Here is a 20,684-nt window from a genome sequence, read left to right as displayed (position 1 = left end):
AACCACTGAGCCACGCTTGTCAGGCAGCAAGAGAAAACTTAAAACAAAAATTTATTGTGCTAAAATACACATAACATCATTACTATCTTAACCATTTTTAAGTGTACAGGTCAGTAGTGTTAAGTATGTTCACATTGTCACCCAACTAATCTCCACTAGGGCTGCCATAATAGAATAGCATAGACTGGGTGCCTTAAACAGTATTGGAGGCTGGAAGTTCAGGGTCAGGGTATTGTCATGTTTGCTTTCTGGTGAGACCTCTCTCCTTGACTTGGATATGGCTTTTTCTCTCTGTGTTCTTACATGGCCTTTTCTCTGTTTGCGTACACTTTTGGCAACTTTCTTTTCTTGTCAGGACATTAGTCCTATTGGGTTAGGCCTCTGCCCTTATGACCTTATTTAACATCCTTAAAGTCTTTGTTCCAAGTACAGTTACCTTAGGGCTCTCAACATAGGAATTTGGGACGTGGCGAATGCAGTTCATTTAATAACCATGTACATCTTCATTCCTTTGCATGTAGATCTCCAACTTAAGGGAAAATGTTTATTTTATTTTATTTTTTAATTTTTTTCTTGATTTCAGAGAGGAAGGGAGAGAGAGAAACATCAGTGATGAGGGAGAATCATTGATTGGCTGCCTCCTGCATGTCCCCCATTGGTGATCAAGCCCACAATGTGCCCTCACTGGGAATTGAACCATGACCTCCTGGTTCATAGGTCAGTGCTCAACCACTGAGCAACAGTGGCTGGGCTATTTTATTTAAAATATGGAATGCTTCGTGAATTTGTGTGTCATCCTTGTACAAGAGCCACACTAATCTCTTCTGTATTGTCCTAATTTTAGTGTATGTGCTGCCAAAGTGAACATGGGAAAACTTTAAAATTGAGTTGATTTTTCAGAAGAACCTGGTATTACTTTGTGCAGTTAATCACGTGTCTTATTGTTAGCATTGACCACATGTAGGGAAAGTATTTGTGCGTACATACATGCTCATGTAGATACAAACACATAATCTGATTTGTCCAAAAGTGTAGTAGCAGGCTAGAATTTATTATCGATAGCAGTGGTTTTCACTTGGTGTGCCACAAGAATTTTTTAAATGTGCAATATCTGACTATTTAGTTAGGGGCACTGACCTCTTTTCCCCTACATTATCAAATAAAAAAATGACAACAGCTAACATAATAGTAACAATAACCGTTCAGTGTGAATAAATCAAAACTATACCTATTTTTTCTGTCAGATCAGCAAAAAAGAAATTTTTTGGCGTGCTGCAGAATTTTAGCAGTTTGTGTGCCATGAGTTTAAAAGGGTTGAAAATTTCTGATCTATAGTAATATTGGGAAATGATGTTATATTTGTGCTTTATTCAAAAACTAGTCTGCATTTTTCATGTGATTTCAAGTTCTTATAGATGAATGAAAACAGAATTTTAAGAAAATTGTAATTTAGCTTAATTTGCAGAAGACTATGGAACACATTTTATATTGTTTCCTGAGATATAATTGTTTAAAATTGACCAACCTGTTTACCCAAACTTAGGAATTTGTTAAGGTAATTATTTTTCAATTTTAGTTTAATTTATAGCTGTATTTTCTTTTCATAATATATAGATGTGAAAATCATCATGAAAAACTTAGTGTATTTTGCTGGACCTGTAAGAAGTGTATCTGCCATCAGTGTGCACTTTGGGGAGGAATGGTGAGCAGAACAAATTATTTTTGCTTAGAGACTAAAAGCACTGAAATACTTGTTTGATTTAGATAAGAAAATAATATTTTACTTTGTTTATAGAATGAAAATTAAATTATTTTGCTTTATAGCAGAAGGTATCATTCTTTCTGTTATGTCAGAAAAACAGCCTTTGTGGGAGATTTTGGTGTGGGATGTGTACCCCCTACATAAATATTTTCTTTTAATTATAAAATGTATATATCCATCTGCAAATCTTTAGTTGTAGGATCAAGGTCTTTTTAAATTATTTTATTTTATTTCATTAAAGTTCAGTTGATCTCATGTCCTGGCCACAATTTTTCAATTTTGGTTTATTTAAAATGGAACAACACTTTGTGAAAAATATGAATGTAAACTTCTAGATCTTAGGATTTGCTTTTTAGGTAATTAAATTTTTTTTATTTTTTAAATTTTTATTTTTTCCAATCTAATTCAAAATAGTTTTTTAAAGTTATCTATCTTTATCAAGTCTAAAACATTGAAGTTAGTTTTCCTATAAGTAGCTTTTTATTTTATATTTGTGTCCTGTTGTTTAATTAAAATTAAATTATATACTTACAATAATAAGTACAATAAGCATAAATAGGTTTGAGAATAAACAGTAGATTCTTGGTGGGGAAAGTTAGTCATGGTGGGAGCAGACATCTAGAGGTGTCTGTTAGCAATAAGAATTAATCATTCTTAGGTCATCAGTTTGCACATTTTTGGGAGAGAATGCCAGGCAAGTTGGTTGAGTAGAACTCAATTCAGAGTTTTCTGTAGATATTTGCTTTTTAATATATTTTTATTGATTTCAGAGAGAGAGAGAGAGAGAGAGAGAAACATCAGTGATGAGAGAGAATCATTGATTGGCTGCCTCCTGCACCCACCCCTACTGGGGATCGAGCCCACAACCTGAGCATGTGCCCTTGACTGGAATTGAACCTGGGGCCCTTCAGTCCGCAGGTAGACGCTCTATCCGCTGAGCCAAACCAGCTAGAGAGCTTTTCTGTTGGTATTTGAATACTCTTGTGCCGACTAGAAAAAATTTATGTCCCACAACTTAGTACTTTAAATAAATGTTTCTTTGTAAGAAGCAATGGAAACAGTATTTTTCATATTTTAAGTGGACATGCAAAAATCCATGTCATTGTTTTCATAGAGACCATGGCTGGGTGTTTTGGTTGAATAAGACAGTTCTTTTTTCTTTTTCTTTTTTTTAAATGTTTTGATTTTAAAGAGAGAGGAAGGGGGAGAGAGATAGAAACATCAATAAGAGAGAAACATAGATCAGCTGCCTCCTGCATGCCCCCTCCTTTGGATCGAGCCATCCACCTGGGCATGTACCCTGACTAGGAATCGATCCGGTGGCCTTTTGATGCATGGCCCGAGGCTCAACCAATTGAGCCATACTGGCTGGGCAAATAAGACAATTCTAATAAGTACTTTTCTGTTAAAGGAAATTCCTTGTAATAGAAATTTAAGTTCTACTTACCAGTCCAGAGATTGTGATGAAATACAGTACATAACTTGGATAGGAAATTGATTTTAGGCTGTTAGCTTTAAAAAGTTGTTCTTTGAGTACAACTGGATTTGTAAGGCTAAATTGTATGGGCCTTCTGTCTCTGCAGTAACTCTTTGTGGCATGAAGAATGGGTTTATTGCTTTTGCTAATAGTGTACCATGGGTCTTTTCCTCAAATGTCTTTCTAATTTATTCATTTGTGTTAGAGACTAGGTATTCAGTGATAAACAAGATAGATATCAAATAACTAGCTATGTACTTAAATTAATTGTTGTAATAGATATTAGGAATAAGTATACAGTCTGATAAGAATGGATAACTATGAGACCTGACCCTCTAATCCTGAGCTAAGTTCCAAAGGATGAGTAGGAGTTTCGAGGTGGAGAGTTTGGGAGGGAAGATGGAGAATTATTTTTGAGTAAGTACGAGCTACTTTTGCAAAGGCCTGATGGGGGGACAGAAGGCTAGTGCTGATCAAGAGAAGAGTGACAAATGAGGTTGTGTCAGCTGCTTTGAGCCATGACTAAGTATCTTGGTTCTCTCTAATGAGTGAAGATTTCTAGATCAGTGTAAACATTTTGCTTAAGATCTTTATCCACAATTGAAGGATTTTTTACATGGGCCAAGTGACTTTAAGCAAGCTGTGACTTATTTTAACAAAGGCAGCCAAAAAAATAAAATTCATTTGGAAATATTTGCCAGTATATTAGTGTTCATAGAGTGTTAATAGAGGAATGTAAATGCAGATGAGATATATGAAGATGTTTTTTTTAACTATTTTATTAATTTAAATAGCACGGTGGACATACCTTTAAACCTTTGGCGGAAATTTACGAGCAGCATGTTACTAAAGTGAATGAAGAGGTAGCTAAACTTCGTCGGCGTCTCATGGAACTAATCAGCTTAGTTCAAGAAGTGGTAAGACTACTACTAAAAGATGATTATCCTTTTGATAGTCTATACCAGCCGTGGGCAAACTAAAAAAAAAAAAAAGATCATACCCTTTTATGTAATGATGTTTACTTTGAATTTATATTAGTTCACACAAACACTCCATCCATGCTTTTGTTCCAGCCCTCCGGTCCAGTTTAAGAACACATTGTGGCCCTCGAGTCAAAAAGTTTGCCCACCCCTGGTCTATACTATGTATACTATAGTCTATACTATATATTTTTATAATATAAATCAATCAGATGTTGAAATTAAGATTTAAAATAATTTTAGGCATATATATATTTTTAAATATATTTTTTGTTGATTTCAGAGAGAAAGGGAGAGGGAGAGAGAGAGAAAAACATCAATGATGAAAGTCATTGATTAGCTGCCTCCTTCCTGCACACCTGACCGACACTGGTGATCAAGCCTGCAATCTGGGCATGTGCCCTGACCGGAATTGAACCGTAACCTCCTGATTCACAGGTCAATATTCAACCACTGAGCCATGCCAGCCAGGCAAAATTTGAAAATTTGATAGGATATATTTATAGTCACCCTAGCCTAGGAATTAGAGTCTAAACCCCTCGCCTGTTCTGTAGTTGGAGCCAGAGAATTGTCTGGAATCAGTTAATGAGTTAAATAAGACTGTTTTGTTATACACTCAATATTGACTTTTAGAAAGTCATTAAATTATTCATTCTTTGGGCCCCCAGCTTTTGGGGTTTCTGCTGCGAAGGAATGAAGTATTTCTGATGTCCTGAATTAGAACTCCGCAGAATTAAAAGAGTAATATTTAACAGTACTCTTTAGATGCTGTATGGGTCAAACAGTTTTGGTGAGCTATTTACCATTTATAATAGTTCTGTGGGAAAATTCATTAAGCTTCAAACATTTAAATACTATATATACTTTTGGAATATATTTTGTTTAAAGTTGCCAGATTGATAATTGTTATAAATGAGATTTGTGGACCATTCCTAACTTAAGATGTCATCTTTATCCCCCTTCAGGAATAAAGTTTCACATTATAACTTTTTTTATACAGAAAGTAATGTTTTGAGTTGTATGTATACTATCTACAAAATCATTTGGCCTTTACCTTTTTTTTTTTTTTTTCTGTTTTCTCTTGGCAATATTATAATGTGGTTATTAGGAAGAGTATTCTAGGTTGCGATTCTTACTGCTTGTATTTATAATAATAGTAAGTATAGGAAATGATGCTTTTTTCTGAGTTTTGCTGTTAAAAAATCTCCATGTACTCTGCAGTCTTTGAAAATCTATTTTTTCCTTCTAAAAAAAACTCTGTAGATATGGTTTAAAAATTTTTTAAATTATTTTAGGGTTTTGCACGATGTGAAATTCCTCCTATTAAGTGTTCCCCTTAGTAAACTTTTGGTTTGAAATGGTTTCTTATAAGAGATATAATTGGGGCTTTGAGTATGTGTTCTGTATGTTACCTAAACCAATTTTTGTAATTACGTACCTATCTTTTATTTATACTTTATTTATTTATTTATTGTTTATGGTTTATTTATTGTTTATTTAAAAAATATTTTTATTGATTTCAGAGAGGAAGGGAGAGGGAAAGAGAGATAGAAACATCAAGTATGAGATTTATCAACTGGCTGCCTCCTGTATGTCCCCTACTTGGTTCATAGGTTGACGCTCAACCACTGAGCCACACCAGCCCAGCTTTATTGTTTAATTTTAAGAAATATATTTCCTGATTCTTTTCAATGTAAAATGTTTTTAAGGCCATGATTTTTCTATGATATATGAATAATTAAAAAGGATTATTAGCTTATGCTTTTTTTTTTCTTTATTATTTTTTTTGTTGTAATCCTCACCTGAGTATATGTTTATTGATTTTACAGAGAGGAGTTGGGGGTTGGGAGGGCAGAGAGAGAGAGAAACATCGATGTGAGAGAGAAAAAACGATTGGTTGCCTGTCATATGTGCCCCAACTGGGTAATGAACCCCAAACCTAGGTGTGTGCCCTGACTGGGATTTGAACCTGCTACCTGTTTATTTATTTTTTAGGAAAGAAATGTAGAAGCTGTAAGAAATGCAAAAGATGAGCGTGTTCGGGAAATTAGGAATGCAGTGGAGATGATGATTGCACGGCTAGACACGCAGCTGAAGAATAAGCTTATAACACTGATGGGTGAGTGTTTTTCTATGCTGCTGGAGTAACTGGGGCTCAGGTTCAATCTTTGAAGAGAAAAGGTTGGTGAGTTCTTTATGCTAGGAAAAGATTGGCTTAAAAATAAAAATTCCTGCCGAAACCGGTTTGGCTCAGTGGATAGAGCGTCGGCTTGCGGACTGAAGGGTCCCAGGTTCGATTCCGGTCAAGGGCATGTACCTGGGTTGCGGGCACATCCCCAGTGGGGGGTGTGCAGGAGGCAGCTGATCGATGTTTCTCTCTCATCGATGTTTCTCTCTATCCCTCTCCCTTCCTCTCTGTAAAAAATCAATAAAATATATTTAAAAAAAAAATAAAAATAAAAATAAAAATAAAAATTCCTCCTATTAAGTGTTCCCCTTATCAAAAACATTACTCCAAATTAATATAACTTCTATTAGCCTCACTAGATATGCTTCCAGCTCTTCAGACTTTGTGATTTAAAAAGACAATGGTCTGATTAGGCAAGTATGCCTATCTTGTTAACTTTCTTTTTAACCTATGAAGCAGTTTCTTTCTTCCTTTTTGATAGTAATTTCTGTAATAATGATTCCTTTATTCCTGTGTTTTTCCAGTTTCTTGAGAACTTTGGGGCATTCTTTTTTTACAGGTTCTTCTTATGTTCAAAGAACATAACCTTTTGCTGACAGTAAACATAAATATATGGCCCACTTACTTTATTTTTTTATGCCACAATTTAAATTTTGGGGAGGAATTATTTCAGAATTGTTGACTGAGTAAAAAGTTTACTATTCTAAATCATTATAGCCCTTTGGAAGAAGCAATAACGTTAATTTCTTTACAAAGTATATTGTCATTGTATATTTCTTAGATGAATTTAATAAAAAATCTAAATTACATTTTGTTTAAAACTGTAGTTAGGGTTGGTTCTGAAATCCTCTTGTCAGAGCTATTAGAATTTAGAATCAACCTCTTAAAGCTCTGAGAAAAATTTTTAGGATAGCTGTAATGAAGTTTTGCTTTCCTAAAATTAATTTCTTGTAATTGAATGTATTTCGTGAAAGTTAATTTTATTAAAATAATAATGAGCATGAGTATTGGTGTTTTGTTATTTTTAAATAGGTCAGAAGACTTCTCTAACACAAGAAACAGAGCTTTTGGAATCCTTACTTCAGGAGGTAGAGCACCAGGTAATGAAATATTAAATGTAATGAAGTCTTTACCCTTTTTTGTCCACATACTTTAAAATTCTTTTTGATAGCGATTATATAAGATCAAAAGATCTTGTGATCTATGTGCTATACTAGGGATTTTTATAAAATAGGATTTAGCTGATTCTATGTTTTCTCCATCAGGTTTGGGAACTAAATAAAATTTAGATTTATTCTGTTTTGTAAGAATGGTGCATAGCATCTAAGTCTATAAAAGATTAAAATCTCTGACTTTGTGACTTAAGTGGTGCCTTTGAGACAGAATATTATTGCCAATTACCTATATATACTATGTGATTTTTATTATAAACTTAGTGTTTTTATTTATTAAGTACATTTTAGTTAAGTATCAAAGAGCAGGCATTGTTTTAGATATTTGGAACATAGCAATGGACAAAATAGTAAAAAAATCTGTCCCCATAGAGTTTATATTTTAGTTTGCTGGTAAGTGAGTGTTAAGTATATAGTGAATGAATAAATAATTGTGTAGTGTTACATAACTATTTGGTATAGTCGTCTTTTTTTTTTTTTAACATGTCACTCTTGTGCAGGGACTATACTAATCTTTTCTGTATTCATATTTTAGTATATGTGCTTCTAAAGAGGGGACAATATTCATCTGCCTTTCCTTTTTTTTTGTTAATCCTTACCTGGGGGTATTTTTTCCCATTGTTTTTTAGAAAGAATAGAAGGGGAGGGGTACAGATAGAGAGAAACATCGATGTGAGACACATTGATTGGTTGCCTCCTGCATGCACCCCAACCAGGCCCGGGATTGAGCTTGCAACCAAGGTATGTGCCCTTGACGAGAATTGAATCCTTGACCCTTTAGTCTGTGGGCCGGCACTCTAACCATTGAACCAGACCAGCTAGGGCTGCTTTTCCTTCTTAATTGCTGAGTAGTATTTTCTTATATGTTATATACCATGATTTGTGTTTTCATTCAGCTGTTTATGGCTGTTTGGGTTGCGCTTTTTCTTTTTTCATTTTTTTTTTTTTTTGGCTTTTACAAATAAAGCTACAATTGATATATGAGCAAATTGCAAAATAATTTTGCTCAGAAAAGGAGGCAGACATAAAATGAGTACGTAATGTGTATGATTACAATTACATAAAACTCCAGAAAATGGGAACTTACCTATAATGAAAGAAAGCAGATAGGAGGTTGCTTGGAGGGGGAAGGAATCAGGAGAGCTTACAAACAAGCACAAATTTTGGGAGATAATGGTAAAGTTCACTATCTTGACTATGGTGATGGCTTCACAGGTATATACATTTGTCAAAACTTAATCAAATTACACACTTTAAATACATGCAGTTTATCTTACATCATTTATGTCAGTTATTCCTCAAAAAAGTGTTGTTGTTTTTTTAAAGCACATACCTGGGTTGCTGGTTTAATCCTTTCGGGGCATGTACAGAAGGCAACCAATCGATGTTTCTCTATCACATCAATATTTCTTTCTCTTTCTCACTCCCTCTCCCCTCCCCCCATTCTATCCCCCTTACTCTTTACTCTTTCTTTAAAGCAGCAGTTCTCAACCTGTGGGTCGCGACCCCTTTGGCAGTCGAACGACCCTTTCACAGAGGTCACCTCAGACCATCCTGCATTATCAGATATTTACATTACGATTCATAACAGTAGCAACATTACAGTTATGAAGTAGCAACGAAAATAATTTTATGGTTGGGTCACAACATGAGGAACTGTATTTAAAGGGCCAGACGGTTGAGAACCACTGCAAAATCAATAAAAACATCCTCGGGGGAGGCTTAAACAATAACAATTTATTTTCATTGTTCTAGAGCAGCCATGGGCAAACTACGGCCCGCCGGATCCGGCCTGTTTGGCTGTTCTATCCGGCCTGCGGAGCCGAAAGAGCAGAGGGTTCTCTTGCTCTCCCTCCGCTCCTTCACCAGCAGCAGTGTTAACATGTATTAGTTCACACAAACACTCCATCCATGCTTTTGTTCCGGCCCTCCGGTCCAGTTTAAGAACCCATTGTGGCCCTCGAGTCAAAAAGTTTGCCCACCCCTATTCTAGAGGCTGATTTACATCAAGATATTGGCAGGTTTGGTTTCCCCTGAGGTCCTTCAGTTTGGTTTGTGAATGGCTGCCTTCTCTCTGTTTTCTAAAGACCTTATCTCCAAACTAGAGGCCCGGTGCATGATATTTATGCAGGGTAGCATCCCTAGGGTTGGCCTGCGATCAGGGCCTCCCTTCCCAGGCTGCCAGCTGGAGCCTTCCTTTGTTCTGCACTGCCCCCTGGTAGTCAGCACATGTCATAGCGAGAGATTGAACTCCCGGTCGAACTCCTGAGGGGACAATTTGCATATTAGGCTTTTATATATATATAGATAGATACGATTACATTCTGAGGAATTTGGACTGCAACGTAAGAGTTTTGGGGAGACACAGTTTAGCTCTTAATAGTTTACAAAGCTTTTTCACATTCAGCTTCATGATTGTTAAACCCAGCAAAACAATCATAGATATTATTTCAGTTTTGCAAATGAACTGACAGCATCATATAATTAGTTTGTAGCAGAATTAGAACTTTGAACTAGTTGTTTTGAATACAAAATTAGTAGTCTTAACTACCATGCTTATTTTACTAAAGTTGGATTTATCACTTTTTTACCTTTGGCTGTTTCCCAAATCGATATAGCTTAAAACTTTTTGTGTGTGCATTACATCTTAATGTTTCTCTGGTCCCTGGAATACATTTTGAGAAAACCTATTTGAAGGCTATAAACCTATAGGAGTTTGTTTATTAAGATACCTCATGGCTTCACTGTAGTGCAAAGTATATTTGTAGTTTTTTAAAATTGGATTTACCCTAAGATATGAGGAGAGAAAAATGCTTTAAAATCAAATACACTTACTCCCTGACTATATTGTTTAGAATAGAAATAAATAACCTAGATTTTTTTGTAGATTTTTCATTCTAAAACCCACTTTAAGTCATTCTGTTTTTTTAACCTAATTTTTTTCAGTATATAACCAAAACAATTTTTATTTGCCACTGAACAGTAATTTTGTTTATTTAGTCAGGTACTTTGTTTCCTCACACAGTTACGATCTTGTAGTAAGAGTGAGTTGATATCTAAGAGCTCAGAGATCCTCATGATGTTTCAGCAAGTTCATCGCAAGCCCATGGCATCCTTTGTTACCACTCCTGTTCCACCAGATTTTACCAGGTATGACACAGTTTTTAAATTTCATTTTCATATTAAGTTTATGTGCAAATGCACATAATCATTTTTAAAAAACGCTGTTTTTCTTTGCTTCATTTTTTAAGGTTCTGTTTATAATGATGTGGTCTAGCGAACTTTAGTTTATGCATATAAATCTGGTTTTAAAAAATTCTTGTGGACTTATACATTTTTTTTTAAATATATTTTATTGAGTTTTTTTTTTACAGAGAGGAAAGGAGAGAGATAGAGAGTTAGAAACATCGATGAGAGAGAAACATCGACCAGCTGCCTCTTGTACACTCCCCACTGGGGATGTGCCCGCAACCCAGGTACATGCCCTTGACCGGAATCGAACCTGGGACCCTTCAGTCCGCAGGCCGACGCTCTATCCACTGAGCCAAACCGGTTTCGGCGACTTATACATTTTTTAGTGAAAAGAGAGGGTGGTAGTGAATTAGGAATTGGTTTCTTCCTGGATCTTCATCTTCCATACTGTAGAGAAGAAATAATTGATCACAGTTTGTTTCATGTCTGTCCGTTTATTCCTTTTCTTACGTGAAGATATACTTGAAATAACATCCTGTTTCAGGATGATATAATGATATAATATTTTATATACTGAGAAATTATCACAATTAGTCTAGATTATAGTTTACATCCATCACCATACATAGAAAACATTTTTTTCTTAAGACTTCTCTTAGTAGGTTTCAGATATGCAATACAGTGTTATTACTATAATCACCATGCTGTAAAATATAGTTCTATAAACTTGTTTGTTTTGTAACTAGAAGTTGGTACCTTTTGACTTCTCTTTTAAAGATTCCTCATATCCATGAGATCATATAGCACTTTTCTTTCTGTCTGACTTGTTTTAGTTAGCATGATGTTCTCAAGGTCCAGCCGTGTTTTCTCATATCCATCCTTTTATTTACCTTTGAGTTTACTTATATCTTATTACACAGTGACTATAACTCATTTACATGTATGTTCTCAAAAGGAAAACACATAAAGCATGAAATGCCAGAAGATTTTAATGGTGATAAGATGTTCTCTCCAGATCCTAAAAAATCTGGAAATAATAGTTGGTTGCTTTCTATGTATCTTTTTAGTTTTCACCCTGGGCAGTCTTAGAATTCTTCTGAACAGCATATTTTTTTAAGCATGTTTAAATTACCCTGTGCTGTTAAGAGCAGTGATTCTTAACACTGGTTGTATGTTAGATTCACTTGGGATTCTTTTGGAAATTTACCACTGTTGGCCCATACCCCCAGGACATTTGAAATAAAATCTCTGTGAGCGTATTAGTTTACTTGGATTGCCATAACAAAATACCACAAATGGATGGCTTATACAGCAGAATTTTATTTGCTCAGTTCTGGGGTGAAGAAGTCTAATACCAAAGTGCTAGAAAATGTGATTTCTGGTGAGGCTCTCCTCTTTGCTTATAGACAGCTGGCTCCTTGCTCTGTTCTCAACATGACCTTTTATCTGCATGCATAGAAAAGATGTCTTTCTCTGGTGTCTTTTCCTCTTCTAAAGAAACGGGGCATATTGTTTGTTAATTAACAAACCCTGGTTAGGGTTAGGGTCCTGCTCTTACTACATCATTCAACCTTAAATATCTCCCTAAAGGTCTCCAAATATAGTCATGCTGGAAGTTAGGGCTTCAACATATGAATTTGGGGGGACATAATTCAGTCCATAACATTGGCTACAGGTAGGAGTTTGTAGTCTTTTTTTCTTTTTTTAACTCAGCTTATTCCTAAGATGAGAGGTTAAACCACTGCTTCAGAGAAATATATTGGTATGACAGACTTTAGTTCATCTTAAACTTTAGAGATGGCTTATGAAATACTATCAAGTATTTCTAGCATTTTGAGAACTGTGGTACATTTAAGAAACAGCCTTATGACTTGTATGCATGCATATAGGCCTAACCAATAGACACAGACACCAGGGGGGTGAGGGTTTCGGCAGAAGGCACATCAATAAAGAAGAAACCACCAAAAATTTTTTTTTTTTTACAAATCTGATAATTAGGGAGCTTGCCATGGGTGAAGGTGCCTGTAGTACTCCCTCTCACCAGGAATGCTTATTCTTACTGGAAATTTTGTCTTATAACTGAACCATAATTTTTATTATAAACTTAGTTTATGAGTGGCAATCAGTACACAGGAAACAGGTGTGTTCATATGTTAGTGCATTGATCAGCAAAGAAAGAGGGCCAAATAAGAAAGGCCGCATTTATTGACATTAAGTTACAGACCAAAGTTTAGATGTGCAAAGCAGTGGTGAATGTTCTAAGCTTTAAGATCATGGGACTGGGTGAAATTCCATCAATTGATGATTGGTGATGGAGCCACAATGGAGAATAAAAGGTCATTAAGCAAATGCAATGTTATTTATTCAAGACTATGTGCTCAGTGCTGTTGTGGGCGCTGCAAAGGAGACATAGAAGAGGAACTAATTTACTGAGTATATATTTCAAATTAAATAGTAGAGAATTGTAACTTAAATTCCAGTATGTGTTACTCGGTTATATACTCTTCTGTCAGAAATTCTGAAAAGACTAGTGTGGTCAAAACTTTATAATCTAGAAAGAAATCATAGAAGATCTTGAAACATTTAGGATGTGATAGGAGCTGCTATATTTGGAGGATAGCAAGGAAATAATTTCAACCAGAATTTGTAGGACTATTGGTGGGGTGTTGTAGGAAATAAGACTGTAGAGTTGTCCTCAGGTAGAGCATAAAAGATAAGAATTTTTTGTTTAAAGTAATAAATTCAGTCATCTTAAAGACCAGAGTAGAGGAGGTAAAGAAATAAAGAAAACTGAGAAGATAAAGCTGTACCTTACTTGCAAGCCGAGTGGTTAACATTGGCACAATTTCAGATAACCTCTGAAGGAGATGAAAAAAAGATGTGAGCTATTATCATAAAAAAAAACAATAATGAATTTTTTTAATCTATATTTTTACTGGCAAACCACTAATTTTTTCTTAATATATTTTTATTGATTTCAGAGAGGAAGGGAGAGGGAGGGAGAGATAGAAACATCAATGATGAGGGTCACTGATCAGCAGCCTCCTGCATGCCCTCTACTCAGCATCGAGCCTGAAACCCAGACATGTGCCCTTGACCGGAATCGAACCTGGCACTCTTCAGTCCGCAGGTTGACACTCTATCTACTGAGCCAAACCGGCTAGGGCACAAACCACAAATTTTTTTAGGCACTATAATAGTGTGAAAATGGTATGGATGGATCTTATATCTTATTTTGGTAATCACAAATTTTCATGAATTGAACTTCAATAAGTAGATCAGAAGATGTGAATGGCTTACAGTTTTATCTTCTTGGTAAATTTATAGTTTTATATATTAAATGTATAACACTGTGTTACAGTACTATGTATGGCAGTGCTGTATCATAAAAGTTTTAGTGACTGTGACTCTATGGTATTCTAATGAAAATGCTACAGACTGTTGTCATGATATAAGGATATTTAGCAGCCAGGTGGTCTATCATTGTGCCTACCTTATGTGATCACAGTTCATTTCTCTTTGGAGAAGCCCTTATGACACTAAAGTTGCCTGAGGTAATCTTGCTTTGCCAAGAACTGTTAATGTGCTAGTCCATCCTAAGGCTTGCCCCTTTTGTGATTATGTAGTCTTATCCTATAATATTGCATAGGTTTATTTCCTAGTAAAAATTCTCTTTAGGGTCTCTCAGTATTCCTCATAATTTGTTCTGAAGACGGAAGTTTGGGAATTTATTGTGATGTCTTTTGTTCTTGTTGTTTCTTTTGGCTTTTAAATCTGTTTATGTTGGTTCTGTATTTCAGGTTTCTAGCCTAAGCATCCGTTTCTTCCTTTTCCTATTTTGAGTACTGTTTTGTCTCTTATTTTAATACTTAATTATATATTGCCTTGTAAAAAAAGATATTTTATAAAGTATTTGTTTAGTCCTCTATTTCATTGCAAACATTTGATGTAATTAATCTTCTGATGGTTTTATGAATTTATTTGACTTTATGTTATTTTTAATAAGGATTAAAAATTTTCTTAGGGACTTATTTTAATTTAATAAAGGGACTCTGTTTTTTAACTAAATGAAACGTTAAACTTACAGAAGCCAAATAATAATTTGCCTTTCCTTTTTTTTTTTAGTGAATTAGTACCATCTTATGATTCAGCTACTTTTGTTTTAGAGAATTTCAGGTAAGAGTTTTTGACAACTCTGGATTTTAGTATGTGCCAAGAAGGTGCTATTCCAGGGTAGGATATAGACTAATGAACTGTGACACTCAGTGTTGTCTTAGCAGAAACAAATTTCCTATTAGAAGCATAATGGTCAATTGTTTGGATTGTATTATTTCTTCAGGACCAATTGCTTCTCTAGTCAGGGGCAGGGAGTCATGTCTTATACAATAGGGTCCACTTGGCCTTTGTTAAGATGGGGTGAATGGGATGATAGGGATCAATGAGCCCATTACCCATCTTTAGAAATAAAAGCGATAATAACAAGTCCCATTTGGGTCCATTTTCTCTGAACTCAGAGTGAGGACAAGAAGTCATTATTTTAAGCTTTGTAATTTACATGTTAATTTTTTTTTAGCCATTATTGCTTTTTCTCTAAGATTATGAATGAAGACCATAAAAAAAAAGGTCCTAGAAATTTGTCTTCAAGGGCTGCAAACCAAGAATATAAGGTCTTGCCTGGGGAGGAAAATTCCAGGAGGTGATAACCATCAAAATAAGGCAAACTGAGAATTTATACCACTTCATATATAATTTGTTTTTCTTATGGGATAATTTTGTGGCTAAAATATAAACTTTCCAAGACTTTCCCCACATACATTAAGATTTAGCACATGCTCTTTTTGTTTTTCCATTTAAAAAAAAAAGATAATTATACTACCAGGGATAAGAGGAAGAGAGACTTTTTTTTTCTTCTTTATTGGTGAAAGATTACTTGTTGAAATGGTAATTAAATTCAGTATACTTAGTTGTTTTCCCTTTTCTCTTAAATATCACAGTTTTGAGGTGACCTAAAACTGAAGATACTGCTGAATATTTCAGTATTATTAAATTTTATTTTATTTCTAAATGCAACTATATATAAATTTATCCAGTGTAATCTTGACTTGATTAGTCACCTTTTACTTTGTCCATGGCTTCAAGTAAGTAACATAAGTAAAGTGGTTGGTTTTGATCCTTTGATTTGATTGGTTTTCTTTTACTTTAGCACTTTGCGCCAGAGAGCAGATCCTGTTTACAGTCCACCTCTTCAAGTTTCAGGACTTTGTTGGAGATTAAAAGTTTACCCAGTAAGTTTTTCATATTTTTAATAATTCTTTTAAACCCAAGATCTTTCTTTCAGGGTTCTGTAGTACACTGGTTCACTTTTTTGGTGGAGTAAGAAATTAAAGACAATTTTAATGTTTCTTTATAAGTTCTATTACTAATTCTACAGAAAAGTGAATTAAATATGAACAGTGTGAATCCAGACATTGTTGACTCTTATTTCTTGTTTGTATGAAGATTCTTGTCTTCAGAAGACATGTTTAAAATTCTTAAAAGCATTTTTAAAAATAAAATACAGAAAGCCATCAGAGCATACGTATGCTAATTGCATACTCATTGTAAATTTCAGTATGTTCCCTTGATCTATGTATTTTCTGTAAATTGGCAGCTGGATTCAGTGGCATGATGAGATACATAGTTCATTCCTATGGCAAGAATATAAGTAGTGCTGGTTTTTTAAATCACATGTTGTCTAGTCGTATCTCTTTGTGGTATTGGCAGCTATTGATGCTCATTGCCTATATCACTCAAAAGAGTGATATTCTCTGCCCTGACCGGTTTGGCTCAGTGGATAGAGCATCGGCTTGCGGACTCAAGGGTCCCAGGTTCGATTTCAGTCAAGAGCGTGTACCTTGATTGCGGGCACATCCCCAGTGGGGGGTATGCAGGAGGCAGCTGATCGATGTTTCTCATCGATGTTTCTAACTCTCTATCCCTTTCCCTTCCTTTCTGTAAAAAATCAATAAAATATATTTCAAAACAAAACAAAAACTGTGATATTCTCATTTTATGGGGTTTTTTTTGTTTTTGCTTATTAGTTGTCATACTTTTATAAAGAGATACTGTCCTTTATTATTTGATTAATCAATAACAGTTCATTTAGAAGAGGCAGGATTCTTTCCTGTAATTTACCAGTTTTCCATATTCTCTGAAAGTGATTAATTAGGTTTTAAAAAATATGAATTCATGGATTTACACATATTTAATCTCTTGGCTTCTGTGCCACTTTGTTGTCAATCTGAACAGGAGGGAACATTTATTATTAACAATAACATATACAGCAAACCAGCCAACAAGACACAAGAGTGCATGTTATGCCTCTATAGCTCAGAAAGTGGCTGGAAAGGCAGCCATCAGGTATTTTTCTTAATGTAAAAAAGTTTTGAATTGTTACAAAATCAAATCTTTTGGTCTTTCTGTTATTTTTTTTTATTGCTTCTAAGTTTAGAAGTACTTCCTAATCCAAATATCATATATTAGTCTGTATTTTTTTTTTTTTTAATTGTGGCTGGAATTTGTATTTCTATAACTTCTTTCTTTTTTTCTTTTTTTTTTTTAGGATGGAAATGGAGTTGTTCGTGGTTACTACTTATCTGTGTTTCTGGAACTCTCAGCTGGCTTGCCTGAAACTTCCAAGTAAGACATGTGATTAAATAACAAACTTTAGTGTGTGTTTACATACTGGTACATTCCTCTTTATAATTTTTTTATTAACTTTTTTTTTAATTACTGTATTATATTTGTGAAAGTGTATATCCCAGGAATAGGATGATGACATAGACTGGCAGTTCTCAAATTGTGTGGCCTCAGGACTCTTTATACTCTTAAAATTTATTGGGAACCCTAATGAGTATTTTTTTTTATGGGTGTTATATCTAGTGATACTTTCTGAATTAGAAGTTAAAACAGAGGAAAAAAATACAAAAATTGTATTAATTTAAAAATAATAACCTATTGTATATTAACATAAATATTTTTTTCCTGATAAAAATATATGTATTTTGCACTTTTGGAAATCTCTTGATATATACTTAAAAAGAAGATGGCTGGATTCCCATATCTGCTTCTATATTTAATTTGTGTGCAATAAGTTCAGTTGGTTGAAATTTATATATAAAATCTAGCCTCACAGATTTTGAATATCATGCAGTTGAGAAAAGTTTTTTTTATGAGATATGATTTAACTCCCATAAAATTTATCTTATAAATAAGTATACAATTCAGTAGATTTTTTGTGTGTGTTATTCCCCAAGTTCTACAACACATCCCTAATATCTGATTTTATAACATTTTTATCATCCCACAAAGAAATTCTATACCCATTACCAGCCACTTCCTATTCCTCTTTCCCTGTCCCGGGCAACCACTAATCTCCTTTTTTGTTAAGGATAAACATATTTATTTTAATATTGAGGTCTTATTAACACATAACATTATATTAGTCTCAAGTGTGCAATATAATAATTCAGTATTTTTATGCACTGAGAAATGATCAGTAACAATAAGTCTTTGTTACCAAAGTTATAAAAAAAATTTTTCTTGTGGTTAAAAAGGGAGGAACATTTGAAAAAGCAGTTTTAGATAATTGTGACTCTTCTTTGACATTACACCAAATTGAATGAGTGCTTGGTTGGTAAATGTAATTTGTAATGTGGAATCTAAAACCATATTAGTAAATTTGACTTTATTGCATTAAAATCTGTTGATTTGATATGAAATGTCTGCTTTCAGTTATAATGGAGTAACAGAAGAATAACCCTTTCTCTTGCAATAACCAAAAAGAAAAGAGAAAAATAAACATTTTCTAGGCATTGGACATGAGGCAACCAATGGAAACAATTCCCAATAGATAAGAAATGGACAGATGAGTTCTATGATTACCCCAGTTTACAGCCATGAGAGAATTTTCAGGAGGGTGAACTGAGATAGTGTGGCAGACTCCCTGCATGGAGTAGACAGTGCTGAGTGTCCAGGAAGACCGATGTAGCTTGAGTGTATTGGACAGAATACCAGAGAGGAGAGAGCTGCATAGGCAGAGAGCTCCAGAGATCTGTAGGGTGTTCCCTTCAAGTACTCAGAAGAGTACCGTTTAGGGCTCATTTGTGAGGAAGCTGAGTTTGGGGAAAAAATAATCTGAAAGGATTACAGGAAGTGGTGTCTGGTGTTCATACAGGGCCAGGATCTGTCTGTTCCCATTATGACAGTGGAGAAATTTATAATTCATGAGGCATTTGCCTCAGTAGAGGGGAACAGCTAGGTTCTAGACTGAGCACTGCTCTAGACCTACCTAAAAAATAAAAGCACAATCTCGAAGGATCATATTTTCAAATAATTGTTCCCCAGAGCAAAGCTCATGAAAATTTGTAAGATCACAAAATGTCCAGCACCCCACAAAGTAAAATATTCAATATGTGCTGTTCAATCAAAGTTTAATTGGCATTCAAGAGATGGGAAGACATAACCAATAATGAGAATACTCAAAATTAAGCAAGAACTTTTTCTCTATGTGGATTATATCTATTGATATTATCTGAATTAGAAATTAAAACAAGATTTTAAAAATTTTATTAATTCACTTAAAAATTATAATTATGTGTTAACATAAAGACCATTTTCATGAATATAACTTTTTTGAAGTGAAATAATATTTGATGAGAAGCTTGTGTTTTAGATTTTTTGAAATCTTTGAATGTCTGGCTTTAAAAAAGACAGCTTGGTTTTCATGTGAGAAGTAGGAAACAGGGACATTTAAGACAGTTCTAACTATTCCACTTGTTCAAAAGTTAAGTAGAGATATATAAAAGACTCAAATTGAACTTGAAAATGAACTATATTGGAAATGAAAAGTACACTGGATGGCATGAATGACAGGTTAGATATTGCAAAAGGAAAGATTACTCACACTTGAAGGCATAGCAATAAAAACTGTCCAAGATGAAACATAGAAAAACAAATTCCAAAACAGAACAACCTGAAACAACTTAATGTATAGATAACTGGATTCCTTAAAGGAGGGAATCAGAAGAACAAATAAAGAAAAAATGGGGAGAACTTTGTAAACTTGATAAAAATTAAAACACACAGATTTAGGAAACTCAATGAACTACAAGCAGATGAAACATGAAGGGTACATCAAAGCACATTATAATCAAATTGCTCAAAACTATTGATAAACAGAAAACCTTAAACTAGCAGTGGAGCCCTAACCAGTTTGGCTCAGTGGATTGAGCGTCTACCTGTGGACTGAAAGGTCCCAGGTTCGATTCCGGTCAATGTACCTGGGTTGCGGGCACATCCCCAGTAGGAGGTATGCAGGAGGCAGCTGATCGATGTTTCTAACTCTCTATCCCTTTCCCTTCCTCTCTGCAAAAAATCAATAAAAACATATTTAAAAAAACAAACAAACCAAAAACTAGAAGGAAAAAAACCGCATTTATAGAGGCACAAAGGTAAGGATGAAATCAAGAGTTTTCACTGGAAACAATACCAGTGGAATTATAAAGGGATGTCTTAGAAAGGCTGATGGGAAAAAAATATTTAGGATTTTGTACCCCACAAAAATATCTTTTAAAATATAAAGGTAAGGTAAAGACATTTTCAGGCATATTTTCAAACATGGACTATAAGAAATGTTAAAGCACCTGCTGTACATACAAGGAAAATAATACTAGTTGGACATCTGAATCTAAACAAATTAAGAACAGCAGAAATGGAAATTGCTTGGCTAAGTTAAAAAATTTTTACTATTAAGATAACTTTAAATGATAATTTACTATTTAAACAACAAATATTAACATTGTATTTTATGGTTTATAAATGTAGAAGTAAAATACATGACAACTAAAGCATAAAGGACAGGATGGTAGAACAT

General features: G+C 34.3%; 1 protein-coding gene across 1 annotated transcript in view; it reads left to right on the top strand.

Annotated features, from left to right (window-relative positions):
* The window catches only part of TRIM37 (tripartite motif containing 37), an 81,610-nt gene that overhangs the window by 11,841 nt on the left and 49,085 nt on the right, over positions 1-20,684 (top strand). The window contains exons 5-12 of the mRNA XM_081108767.1: positions 1,615-1,702; positions 4,034-4,156; positions 6,215-6,338; positions 7,440-7,507; positions 10,605-10,729; positions 14,897-14,947; positions 15,975-16,056; positions 17,373-17,449. Coding sequence (XP_080964893.1) covers positions 1,615-1,702; positions 4,034-4,156; positions 6,215-6,338; positions 7,440-7,507; positions 10,605-10,729; positions 14,897-14,947; positions 15,975-16,056; positions 17,373-17,449 — 738 coding nt within the window. The remainder of the gene's footprint in view (positions 1-1,614; positions 1,703-4,033; positions 4,157-6,214; positions 6,339-7,439; positions 7,508-10,604; positions 10,730-14,896; positions 14,948-15,974; positions 16,057-17,372; positions 17,450-20,684) is intronic.

Source organism: Myotis nattereri (assembly GCF_964212035.1).
Source record: "Myotis nattereri genome assembly, chromosome: 16".
NCBI classification, from domain to species: Eukaryota; Metazoa; Chordata; class Mammalia; order Chiroptera; family Vespertilionidae; genus Myotis; species Myotis nattereri.
The sequence above is the reverse complement of the archived record's forward strand: the minus strand, read 5'-3'. Positions and strand labels throughout refer to the sequence as shown.